Source organism: Amblyomma maculatum, chromosome 1 (genome assembly GCF_055883805.1).
Source record: "Amblyomma maculatum isolate TAMU_Amacu chromosome 1, ASM5588380v1, whole genome shotgun sequence".
NCBI lineage: Eukaryota > Metazoa > Arthropoda > Arachnida > Ixodida > Ixodidae > Amblyomma > Amblyomma maculatum.
Window position 1 is genome coordinate 463,626,675 of NC_139344.1, and position 12,807 is coordinate 463,639,481.

General features: G+C 46.1%; 1 protein-coding gene across 2 annotated transcripts in view; it reads right to left on the reverse strand.

Moving 5' to 3' along the window:
• Nucleotides 1-10,886: 10,886 nt before the first annotated feature.
• LOC146209820 (thiol S-methyltransferase TMT1B-like) overlaps nt 10,887-12,807 on the reverse strand; it is a 39,253-nt gene continuing 37,332 nt past the window's right edge. For both annotated transcript variants that reach the window (XM_084604309.1, XM_084604303.1), the window contains one exon: nt 10,887-11,276. In XM_084604309.1, the coding sequence (XP_084460435.1) occupies nt 11,043-11,276 (234 nt within the window). In that variant the 3' untranslated portion in view covers nt 10,887-11,042. The remainder of the gene's footprint in view (nt 11,277-12,807) is intronic.

A 12,807-nucleotide genomic window follows, 5' to 3' on the forward strand; every position in this document is an offset into this window, starting at 1 on the left:
GGTTTTCATTAACCTGTAACTGGTCCAGTTGACTCATAATTCCTGCAACAGGCTCTTGCACGACTGACATGTCGCCTCAAAACCATTACCAAATATCGCATAAATTACAACCTGGTAGTGATAAACAAAACTTGGCGTTCTTAAGTCTCCTTGAGGAGCCTCGCTAGAGTGCCCGCACTTTGCTACCTGCTTATTCACCGTATCCAGTAAATGCTGCCTCTGACGCATATCATTAAAATGCAGCCTTAAGCCACCGCATTATATGAAATAGCACCCTACACATAGCTATATAAAGCCCCTCTTTACCGAAGCCGTACGAACGTGCCCTATAGGATTATAGGGTGCCTGACTTGGGATCTAAGGGTCCCGCTTTCAATAATTCCCATTTCACCCTTACATCTTATTGACTCTCTCTGGTTTGGCAGCTTCTGCCATATTGAACATATCATGTGTTCTCATTGCGCCAAAGGTGTCTGGCCATATCACCAACTAAAGTGCCTCTTACCAGAGCGGTTTTTTTTCCGACTTTCCGCTGACAGAGCGTGCGCCGGATTTTCTGTGGAACGTGGCTTTTCATTTTATCGCATCGGCTCGAACAGTCTCAACAGTATAAACAAATGTTGTATGCACAGGCTCCTTTACTTGCAAGGCCACTCAGACTAGCGCGGCAAATTGCATGCTTATATAAAAAAAACAACCCTTCGTATCTTTTTCTGATGTGTCCTCGCAACATAACCTGCGAGAAAAGCTTCTGGTGCTACCTCGTCGTTTTCATCTGCTTCACAACACACTGTTAAAAATCCTAGTTCACTGGCCAGCTCCCTGATAACTAAATAGGTTAAATAACGTGACAGGAACACAGGAAAAGAGGACGACACAACTAGCGCGGTTGTGCCGTCTTCTTCTCCTGTGTTCCCCTCACGTTGTTTGCACGGTTAACCTATAATTAATCACCAACAAGTCCAATCTGCGGTCCCTTGTAGTAAATTCAATGGCAGCTGATAGGGCATTATGCTTCAGCATCTGGACTTTTTAACCTCAGCGCCGCTTTCATTTCAGAGGAAGCGAGTGCATTTCCACTCCTCCCTGCTGTGTTTGCCTGAAGCGAGCTCAGCAGATAAAATTAGAGTGTCTCTTAGATGTCTCTTAAGCGGAGGACGGCGAAAGCATACCCTTCTCCTATCATTTGCCTCTCATCGTTTGCCACAGTTCGTCATTTAAAGTCGTCGTTTGATATATTGGTCGTTTCTCAGTGATGATGAGTCTGCCTGCGTAGTCATTGTAGCCCTTATCACTCATGACTAAGCACGTTACTCATTTAGAATCAGCAGTGGTCATTAAATGTCGTCGTTTCACATATTGGTCATTTTGTAGTCATTAACAGTAATGATGAGTCATGCCTAGCTATAGTCATTACCACACATCGCTAAGCACTTTTACTCATCTCTAATCAATTGCGGTCATTACATGTAGTTTGATATACTGGTCATTACAAATCATTTTAGTCATTATTAACCATTATTAGTCATTAGCATTAGTCATTACCTTTAGCAATGTCTATAACTTTTATTGATTACCTATCACCATCAATCATTTTCATTCCTAATCTCCCTCCTTGCACGTCCGCTTTTGCGACTGGCACACCAGTGCACAGATGCGACGCACAGATAACAGGCACAGCTTCTGCGCATAGATTTTCGCTCCATGAGCCTAGAATGGCTTTCGCCTTAAAAAACAAACGCATCCAGTCTCAACGTTAACATGCTTGCACACGCGCACACAAAAAAGTTTGCGTTTACCACGCAGACGCGAGGCGAACGCGCCCAGAAAGGAAGCAACCCGCGCGCTCAGAGCCGGCGACGTGTCCCCGAACAGTGGCGCCCTCAGCAGAAATAGCGGGCGCAACTGTAAACTCCCCAAGGACGCGCTTGCCCATTGACGGCGGCGCGACGCAGCAGGCCGCACCCAGTGCGCTTCCATCGAGCGGCCGTGCCAGTGGCCGCGTAAATGAACCTGCGGTGGAAGCTAGCAAAGAGCGATTGGGAGATTGGTGGCTTAAAAGCAGAAACGTGACATAATGTTAGTAATGTAGAAACAAAAATTCAATAAATAGAATGATGGCATAGTTTATCCATCTAAAACAATATTTAAGATATAGGGGGGAAAAACGACCTTGATAGCAACTGCTACAGCCTGTTTCAAAGGGGACGCTCCTATATACCATCCATCCATCCAGCCCCAGAGCGTCGCCTGCTCGAGTGCTCCTAAGGAAGCGTTGTTTTTCATGAAACCAGCCCAGTGAAGTGATGTCATACCAGATGGCGGTAAGAACGTGCTGCTTCTCAGGGGCTTTAGCGGCGTCCGCCAGCTGCGGCGATTGCTAGGCAGGGGTTGTATACACGCTAAATGGTGAGGAGGTGGTGCTAGGCAGCGGGGCTAAGAGCGGTGCAATCAGGGTGAAAAGTGGTACCACGGCGAAATCGCTTCATCGCGGCCAATGTAGCCTTTGCTGCAAGATGCTTCTGCTCCAAAGCTGCGGTGCTGGGGGCTTGACCCGCTTTGCTTCACTGCTAGCCCCTCTTGACCAATTTTTGTCATCATGGGCTTGCTTCTCGGCTCATCACCGAGGGTAATCGGGGCCATCCTGGTTGTCTGAAGAAGAGTATCCTCGTGTGTTATGACGGAAACAACAACGGGCAAGACGGCAGCTGCAGTAGGAATCAACAGAGGTCGTTTCTTGGCTAAGAGACAGAAACATAATACCCAGAAATGTGGCGCGACAAACCCAAACACAAGCGAAGAGACACAACACACGCCACATTTCTGGGTATTATGCAGCCCCAACTAGCCCCTCAAGCCGTTATTTTGAGAAAGAAACATGTAGAAGCACAGAGGCAGTGTGTAGAGAGAAACAAAAACAAGGAACTGATAAAAATGGCAATGAAGAGTTGTAGAGGCCTTTTATATCAAAATTGTTTTTGTGAGGATGTTAGGGTCAGGACAAACAGCATCTCTGACCACGAATTTGTGTCTACCTAAAACTGCACACAATGCGATTCGTATTGAACGTCATTATCGCTAATAACGCATTACTTTAAAAAGATCGTTTATGTGAAGCACATGCCATATGTGGTCTGCAACCATGGCCGCGTGATTAATGCAGCAAAATAACGTTAAATAACTCAGACACTGGAAACAAAATCCTATGAGAACGCCCTGCTGCTGCACAATATTCTGTAATTGATAGAGTTGAATCTCGTAGCTCAAAAAGTTCTCGCTGGACACCTAAACTACACCATAAGTAACGGAAGAAGGTGGGAGTAAAAGAAGAGGGATTAAAAATGTCGAATAGAAGGGCTGCGAATTAATTGCCACATCTTGGGGATTTTAAAATGTGCACTGATATCAAACAGTACGGGGTTGGTTTTGCGTTTCTGCTCTGTTGAAACGCGGCCGCCGCGTTCGCGTTGGAATTTCGAGTAGTGCGATTCATTAGCCGAGTGTCAACCGCCGAGCCATCAGGGCAGATGCTTCTGAGTAGAGGATGTAAGTTATGTTTCTATAGTTGTCTTTTTGATACTCAGCTCGTATATGTTGGCTACCGATATGTAGGGCTGGGCCCATGTTTCTCTGTAAGGGTCTGAGTCCAAATGACCTTAGTTACTAGATGCAATGACTTATAGAAGGCAGGTGAGGAGCTGGTGGTCTGGGAGAGAAAGCTGCAGGATGTTGTAGGCCGTTGTTCTGTTAATCCAATGTGTCCGAGTGCTTCTTTGGTGCCCCTTAAATTCTATGCAGTGTATGCGCCTATCTGCAAGTCATATTTATTCATAGCCGAAGGCTAGTGTTAGGTCCATACACTATACAATACAAAGCAACAAAACTGTAGCACGCGGAGACCAAAACATTCTGTTCTTGAACGAAATGTCAGAAATTTCCAACTTCATAGAACATTGAGGAAAGCGAACACGATAGACTTCGAAAAAAATTACATCATTGCATAATGACTTCACATCTTATCACGAACGTTTGCCGATATTACAAAAGATTTGTTTTCATTTTATTGTCATTCAGAACGCCAATCCAAATCAAAGCTCCACTTAACTCTAGTGGTCGTTGCCAGTAAAACTGATGTGTGTGGCATTAGCTGCTCTTGTTCCTCTTTTCGGTGTCACCCATATGCTATGTTTAGTGCTTAAATAAAATGTAGGATTTTGTGAATTGTCTGCGCTGCCTTTCAATTGTATATGGAGTGAAAAGGAAGAATACAGGTTGACCTAAACAGTGGTTTGCCAGAGTCAGACAATTATGAGTAAGTAATACTTTTTAGTGCTCTCTTCTGCAGATGGATCACCGGTTCGAGATATATTGGTTATAGGGCACCAGAATATTCTGTATTATGCAATAATTGCTTCCGAATAAAAGCAAAGTAGAATATGCGGATGATAAATAAATGAAAACATTCTCGGTGCTTGCAATAAAATATGGCAAACATAAGCTAACTTTGTTGCAAACTAGCTTTACTTGATTTTGCCAGTTTATGTCAGAGTCAAAGTACACCGCAATGTATTTGAAATTGGTTTCTCTCATACTTACTCTGCCTCTGTAATTATTTCTGGATGTCACGCTTAATGTGTCATATAAACAACTTATAACATCAGTATTTAAGAAGCCCACGGACAAACACCAGTACCTACATTTGGAAAGTAGCCACGTATATTACTTCAAGAAGGGCATCCCATACAGCCAGGCTCAAAGATTCAAGAGCATATGCTCTCGTGAAGAGGAGTTCGTTTCCAACTGCGAGACGCTTCGTAAAGATTTTGCCCGACAGCGATACCCGCAGCCCATTACTGATGTCCAAAAATTGGCAGTGGCTTAGCTCTGCTATGTCTGGATATACGCAGGGTAAAGTTGCGGTTCAGCTGGTTGCTGAGTTTGTACTTGCACTTTGTTTTATCGTGTGTTCAGTGCACTGACGAGTCTTGGAGTCACTTTATTCATCCTCCTGGTCCTCTTCCTCACTTTACACCGGCTGCTGTTGGTGTTGTTTAGCGGCGGCCATAGCACGTAGTTGACCGCACTGGCGAGGTCTTTTCGCTAGGCGTTTTTCTCGATCTGGGAAGACTCAGTGTTCCTGGCCTCTCTCGCGGCCGCTCTGGGAAAGTGTCTTGTCATGGCAGTACATCGCGCGCCCCTTGTCGAACAGAACTGGCATTTCATTGAACGCATTAAAATTCACCGACGTTTTATAATTCGTCTACATGAAAAGAAAGGCAAAGTATCTGTCACTCGCGGAATGCCACGATCATGCTCACTGTAGACAAGGGGAATTATGAATAGCGTTCCACAATCCGGGGCTTGACGCAGTAGACCACTCCATACACTCTCGAAAATGAATTCGAGCAGGTCTGGCATCCCTGCCACAGTTATAGCCCGCCATTTTGAAGCGCCATATACAGTGGAGGCCCATAAGAATAATTTTGTCAAACGGAACTCCATCCTCATTCTCTATGCCTAAACATCAAACGAGTCTGGTGGAAAATCGTTCTTTTTGGTCCGTTGCAATACATTCCAAAAAGGTACCCCTTCCCAACAATGTAATTAAATATGATCTATTGTTTCCGGCTGTTTACAGATCAAAAAATTTGCTCCCCACAGTACAAAAAACGTTCCCTCTAAAACCTTCTTTACTGGTAAGGTTTCGGTATGTAATTAAAAAAAAAGTCCTAGTTCCTGGCGAAACTTGGATTTTCTTTACTCTCTTTAATGCATCTGTGCCCGGGCCTTCACTGTATATGGCCCTGTACAAGGATTACGGGAAGACCATATCACACAGATCGCGGTACAAATTTTTCCTCTTTACACCAAACAAATATTCTAGAGAGAAACGCGCTGAAAAACATCTAACACTCTCGATGAACCTCCCTGTAATATCCATAAATCCCACACGCTGCTTCTTCGGTAGAGAAAACAAACTCGGGTAAGAGGCGCCGTAGAATAACTTGGCAGATGGTGCGCAAGAATGGGTCGGTAACGTCGCGAAAAAAACAAAAATTGATTGATCACCTGGCGTAAGAAGAGATGCCTCAGCCCCAAACCCCCATCTTTAATCCGCCGGAACAGATTCGTCCTGCTGCAGCGTTCGGATTCGGCCGCCCAGATGAAAACGGCAAAAATCATCTGAAGCTTTTGTAAGTTTACCCGCGAACAATGTAACAATTGCGAAGCGTTCCTTAGCGTGCTGATGGTGGTGGTAGTACAAACTTTAATCAGTGAAGGCCAAACAATAAATAAAATTATGTTGGTGCCGTTCCATGGATGGCCTTCCGGCTGCTGGTCGTGGCCTTCAGGTCACGCCTGGCGGCGACTTGCGTTACCCAGGTCGTAAGCCGCTGTTGAATATGCGGCTCCGAGCTGGCCAAAGCAGCCTCCCACAGCTGCGGGCTGTTTATTTGCCAGGAGATGGGGGCAAAGTGCGCCGGACAAGAGTAAAGAATGTGAGCTTAGTCTGCTCGGGGAGAGCTGCAAAGCGTGCATTGGGGTGAGAAGGCACCGGGTGAAAAGGGCAAGGCATGCAGGGGAGAGAAAAGTGTGGGCCTGTAAATGGCGCCACGTATTCTGTTCGATTTTAGATAGGGACTTGTGAGCGAGAGGGAGGGATAATCGGAAGTTGCGGTAGTTCAGGGTGATGTCATGGAAGGTGAAGAGGGAGTCACGCGTGTCCATCCCGGGGTGAAGGGGGCTAGCTCGGTCGGTCATCTCGCGAGCGATAGAATTTGCCGCCTCATTTCCAGGGTGCCCCGCGTGAGCCGCAACCCAGAAGAGTTGGATAGGACGTGAAGGGAGGGAGGAGTGCTTAAGGGTATTGAGCGCAGAGGAAGAGATTCTACCCTTTTCAAAGTTGCGGACTGCTGTCTTAACGTCGCTAAATATGGAAAGGGCCTGTGCGCTGGCAATGGTGAGAGCGATGGCTGCTTCCTCTGCGGCAGTGGAAGTGAGAGCAGGGATAGTGGCGACGGAGAGGGGGGTTCGTGTATTGGAACCAGTGGCCAGGGCATAGGCGGGATGCGAGAGATAGGGTGCCGCATTAACATACACGGCTTCAGACCGCGTACCGTACTGGCACCAGAGGGTGGATACGCGGGCAGGTCGGCAGGCAATATGATGTTCAGGATGCATGTTCTTGGGAAAGGGCTCGACAGTGAGCATGGAGAAGAGGGAGCTGGGCAAGAGATGGGTGACACAGACAGGGGAGACAGGGATCAAGCGAAGGGAAGTAAGAAGGGCTCTGCAGGGGTGGTGCGAGATAAACGATCGAGTTGTGCCACGCGATGGGCCTTCACAAGTTCTGAAAGAGTATTGGGGACGCCCATCGCCAGTAGACGAGAAGCGGGGGTGGAAGTGGGAAGCCCGAGAGCCGACTTATAGGTTTGGCGGATGAGACAGTTGACTTTTTCTTCCTCGGCGCGAGAAAGAAAGAGGTAGGGGAGGGAGTAGACAAGGCGGATTAGAACAAAGGCCTGAACAAGACGACGGAGGTCGAGCTCGCGCATGCCGTAGTGTCAGTTAGCGACCCGCCGTACCGTCTGCTGGACTGCGGTAGTAAGGCGGGAAAGGACAGTAGTGTGTTTTCCATTGGATTGGAGAAAGGGACCAAGAATACGGATGCAAGAGACAGAAGGGATGGGATGTCCGTCGATAGTGACGTTAAGGTTAGGAGATGAGGTTGCAACTATGCCTCGTGTCAGGAGGAGCAGGAGCTCCGCTGATGATAACGAGAGTACATATTGTAGCTGTGGCGAAAACACTTCTCTGTTTTCTCCCATGGTTCTTGCGTCTTCCCTTTCCAATATTGCTCGCTTTGGCGGTAACTATCCAGCTGGGGTCTTCGCCCATGTAACATTGCCAAAGTGGTCAGGCTTCGATGGCCGCTGTCCATGCCATAGCCCAAGGCACTTGGCCCAGCTCACCCCTCCACCGGTAACATGGGAAACCTCACGGACACATTTGACAGCCTCAACATCGTCCGCGTACGCCAACAACTTCACCTCGGCTGCTTGTAACTTAAACCCATTGATGGTGTCGTTTTTCATTATTTTCATACGAAAGAACTCAATTTAAATACAAAACAAATGAGGGCTGCGAGGGCAGCCCTGCCGCACCAAACGCTGAACGCTTATGGTTGCCCCCAGACTTGTTTAGTTTTGCAATCTAGTTTTGCAGTTTTGGTACGCCAGGGCCACGCCCTTGCAGATAACTGAACCAAAGTTCACACGATCTAAAATGGACAGTAATATTTAGTGAGAAACACAGTCAAATGCTTTCTCGAAGTCGCATGGCTATGCGACCTTTCCAGTCATCGCAACACTCCAGAACACTTCGCGCCTAATGAATATTGGAAATAAACCGTGGCCCCAGAACATCCGGAATGGCTTTCAAGGGTAGAGCCTTTGTTGTCGCTGCGGGAGTTTTAAATCGACGAAGCCAGTCTAACACTGGCTGATCATGACATTCATTCATGTACATTATCTTGTGCGTCTTTTTTAATGTTTTGATCGGAGTTTCCTTTTGTGTTATGTCGTGTGCCAAAGCCAGGCAATAAAGCGAAAAAAATCCGAGGCGTCGCGCAGTGGCAAAGCGCTGCGCTGGGGATGCAAGGGATGGAGGTTCGATCGGAAGACAAGTGTAATTGATTTATTGTTTTAGGTATCGATTCAATGGTGATTAGGCACGAGACTTCTGGTTGGTCGCTTTGAATTTGGCGGCTTTTGCGCATGCGCATAACGGGCGGCCCAGATTCGCGAGAAACTCGGCTGTGACCCGCTTAGTGTAGCTCTACGCTACAAAAAGCTGCAGGGCAACATCGCCGTACCATCTTAAATAGCAAGCCTGCGCAGTCTGGTTTCTAAATTGACCTAATCTTAATCTACACACCATTAGCAGCGAACGTCAATGCTATACTAAAAAGGCATAATAATATTCTTCTCCAAAGTGAAAAAATCAGGAGCCTGCTTCCTGAACCACCCTGTGTCGAGTACAGAACGGCGAAAGCCATCAAATACGGAGTGACCTCATCAAAATTAAACAATGGCAACAATGGCAAAGTATCAGGATGTACACTGCGCAAGAAAATTCGCTGTAAGGTTTATGCAATAAATAATACAGCCACAATGGTCCGAAGCACAGCCTCATCTTTTTTATTCAATATTCAAAGACCTCAACTATGACCCAAGTAATGCGCTCTACCTGCTCGAGTGCGGCATGTGCTACGCGCAATATATTGGACAAACAGGAGCGCCTTTCCTATTAGGAATAAATAACCACCGAGCACCGATACGATCACTGCCAAGCCTTCCTATCTCGAGACATGTAGGCACGAAAGGGCATTCGTATTACTCCTTCAGGGTGACAGTACTAGTCAGGGTTTCAAACACATCATGACAAGGAAGCTTGCGGGTTGTATTTAATATAAAAATTCAATACCTTGAATGCTGGCATATGAGGGCGCTGTCAAGCTCTCCTGTCTTTCCACGTAAATTCCAACCAATGTGATCAACGTTTCTGGTGGATGATTATATGCTTATGGTCTTCATGTTTATCCACAGTTATTGTTGCAGTTTATTTATTCATTGACGCTGAACACTTCCTTATTGTGGAGTGCCACCCTCTGTTGTATTTGTGTACAGTGACAACTTGGTTTAATTTTGGGCGCTACACCACTGAGTGAAATTCACATTTAAGCAAATGTGGTGCTTTTTTGTATTTTTTTCACACACCTTCAATTTGCTTGTTTTCTTCAATAAAGTTGTATAGACAGCGTTTACAGTTATAATTCATTTATCCCTACTACTTTACCTTTTTTTTCTCCTTGTTCTCTTTCTCTGTTTAACTTCCTGGGTGCCTTTTACTGCTTTTATCTGACTTATGACACATCCTGTGTTGTTGCTTGCACCCCGCCAGCACAAAGGCGCCGCAAATCCCTACACTAAACGCAAAGTAATACGCTCATCGTCTCCCTCTTGGATTGTTTACCACCCAACCTAGTTGTGTACTGCTCGTTTACCCCAATGTTGCGCGCGAATCCGCTTTTTTGTTGTGTTCGTCCCCCTTTTTGTGTTCGCGTGGCTTGACCCCTACGTTTTTTTTTGTTTCTTTTTCCACCCCTCCCGTCAATTTTTCCCGTCATTTCTCCTTTCTCTGCCTTCTGTCGCTATCATTGTAAAACCTCTAAGAAGGCGCCTGAGTGCATTGTAAATCCATTCTTGAGATAGATCGTGCTACGACCGAAACGTCGAAATAAAAACTTTTTAAGTTTCTCAATGCGACATTTTGAAGATACTGGTACATATATATATATATATATATATATATATATATATATATATATATATATATATATATATATATATATATATATATATATATATATATTGGTGCCAAGGTTAGGGCGCTGACCTCTGCACCCAAGGATGCGGGATCGAATCCCGGCCTCGGTGGCTGCTTTTCGATGGAGGCAAAAAAAAGGCACCCGTGAGCTGTATGATGTCAGTGCACGTTAAAGAACCACAAGTGGTCGAGATTTCGGGAGTCCTCCACTACGCCGTCTCTCATAGCCTGAGTCGCTTTGAGACGTTAAACCCGACAAACCAAATCAAACTAGTATATATCATCCATGCTAACGCATCGTGCGAGGTGGAAGCAAAGCTGGCAACATTTTTAATGAAATAAGTTTTGTGTTGTTATGTTTAGGTGTACATAAAATAGGGAAAGTGATAGGTCTGGAACTTTGTGCATCTGGTAATTTAGAAGTTTCATCAGCAGGCATTGGTTGATTGTAGCCAATCTGAGATTGAAGTCTAAAAGCGAAGCTTAGCAAAACGAAGTGAATTCTTACTTCCACTGAAAATGTATTGCTGTTTTGTATTTTCGGCACAGTATATTTTGCGCTTTTCACTCGACGCTCCAGAATAGCATGGAACCCTGTAGAAAAGCCCCCTCTACGCCCAATCATGAATTCAGGTTTTGTCTCTAAGTCTCATTCACGCCACCGCATAGCCGTACACGTGGCGAGTAAGGACGACGGGCATATCGATGGATATCTCTTGCATGTGCACTTGGGCGAACCCGGCTCCCCTGATGAGGTCCCCCGTGTCACGGTCTAGGCAGCATCCGCTGCAGATGAGCCTCCAGAATGGTGTCAGCACGCGCTGCAGAAGGCGGCCTATGCTTCCTTGGGGCTGGGCCACATGTTCCACAAATAAAAGTCGCCCTTCCTGAAGTGAGAAGAGAAATCGACGCCCCCGTGTTTAGGGGCGGATGAAATATTTTAGTCTTAAAAATGGCTACAATGAACTGCATATGTGAATACACTTTGGAACGAAATTGCACACATGTTAGTAATAAAATTTGTTAAAAGTGTTCAAGGAATCTTAAATATAGCAAAATTTCGCGAAGTAGACGGCTACACTTATATCAACAACCGGGAATGGCATAGGTGTTCTTAGCTGCACACAAGACTTGAACAGGGCCTTGGCAGCATTGTCTAATTCAGGGTAGAAGCGGATGATAGTCTCGATCGTGACAGTGGTGTGATGCTTTTACACATCAGCGTAAACTCAATGCGGCGATGTTTTACAGCAATCTGTATTTTAAAATACAGCGCTGGTCAGGGCAGATGACGTGTTAGGCAAAATATGAAATAGTGTCTGTCCAAACGTGTAAAATGTCATGTCTTAAAATAATGCGCCTACTAGGGCACCCTACAGGAGACACGATTTCTTCAAGCTCTAGTGTGCAGAGTTAAGCATGCCATGCATTTTAGTTTTACCACAAGAAGAGAAATGCATGTTTGCAGAATGAGGCGAATCCTTTTTAAATCTTGAGACACTTTAGCACCATTCTCAAAAAGCTCAGACGAACATCGTGCCAAAAGGTTTGGTCCAACCTGTGCAAGAACTGAAGCTGAAAGTGAAAGTAGAACTGAACTTGAATCTGCCCGTTCTGAGCATGGTTAAGCATGAAGTAGAGAAATTGCACTTACAAGGTTACATATAACAGCAATTGGTACTCGGTGTAGCGGCGCGGAAGGATTATTGCAGGAAGGTTAATGCGATAAACATGCAGGCATGCAGCTAATTCTAGTTTGGCAAGTGATATATTGGTGTGGAGTATTCATGCATTCATTTTTCGTGCGTGCATAGAAAGACTGGCATGACTTGCCCACCAACGTCGTGCTCCATACTGATTTGTGGCTATTGTAAAGAAGACAAAGAACTGAAAACGCTGCGGCATCGCCATCACCATCGCTTGACTCCGGCGCCCATCTCGCTCGCGCTGAAGCTGTGCCCTGCGGCTGGTATCCCGATCCTGCTGTGCCCGATTTACTGCCAGCGCTAGACCTTCAAACCATCTATTAAATCCGCATTTCACTTGGTGGAGGTCAAGCTGAGGTTCCCTGTACCCATCTCGCCCTGGAACTTCGAAGCAGAACGTTGACTACCCCAATTACGGAGCCTACTTCATCGCACCTACATCCGCCAGTCACCTGCACAGGTTCCCTTCGCCAACGGGACCCCGCTACCTTCAGTGGAAGCAGCGATGACGACGTCGACGATTGGCTGTCCACTTACGAACGGGTCAGCCGCCACAATAACTGGGACGACAATCGTAAGCTTAATAATGTCATCTTTTACTTGAGCGACGTCGCTAATCTGTGGTTTCGAAACCACGAGTCCGACTTTACCACCTGGGCGCATTTCAAGACCAAATTTTCTGATGTCTTTGGCCGCCCCACCGTCCGAAAAC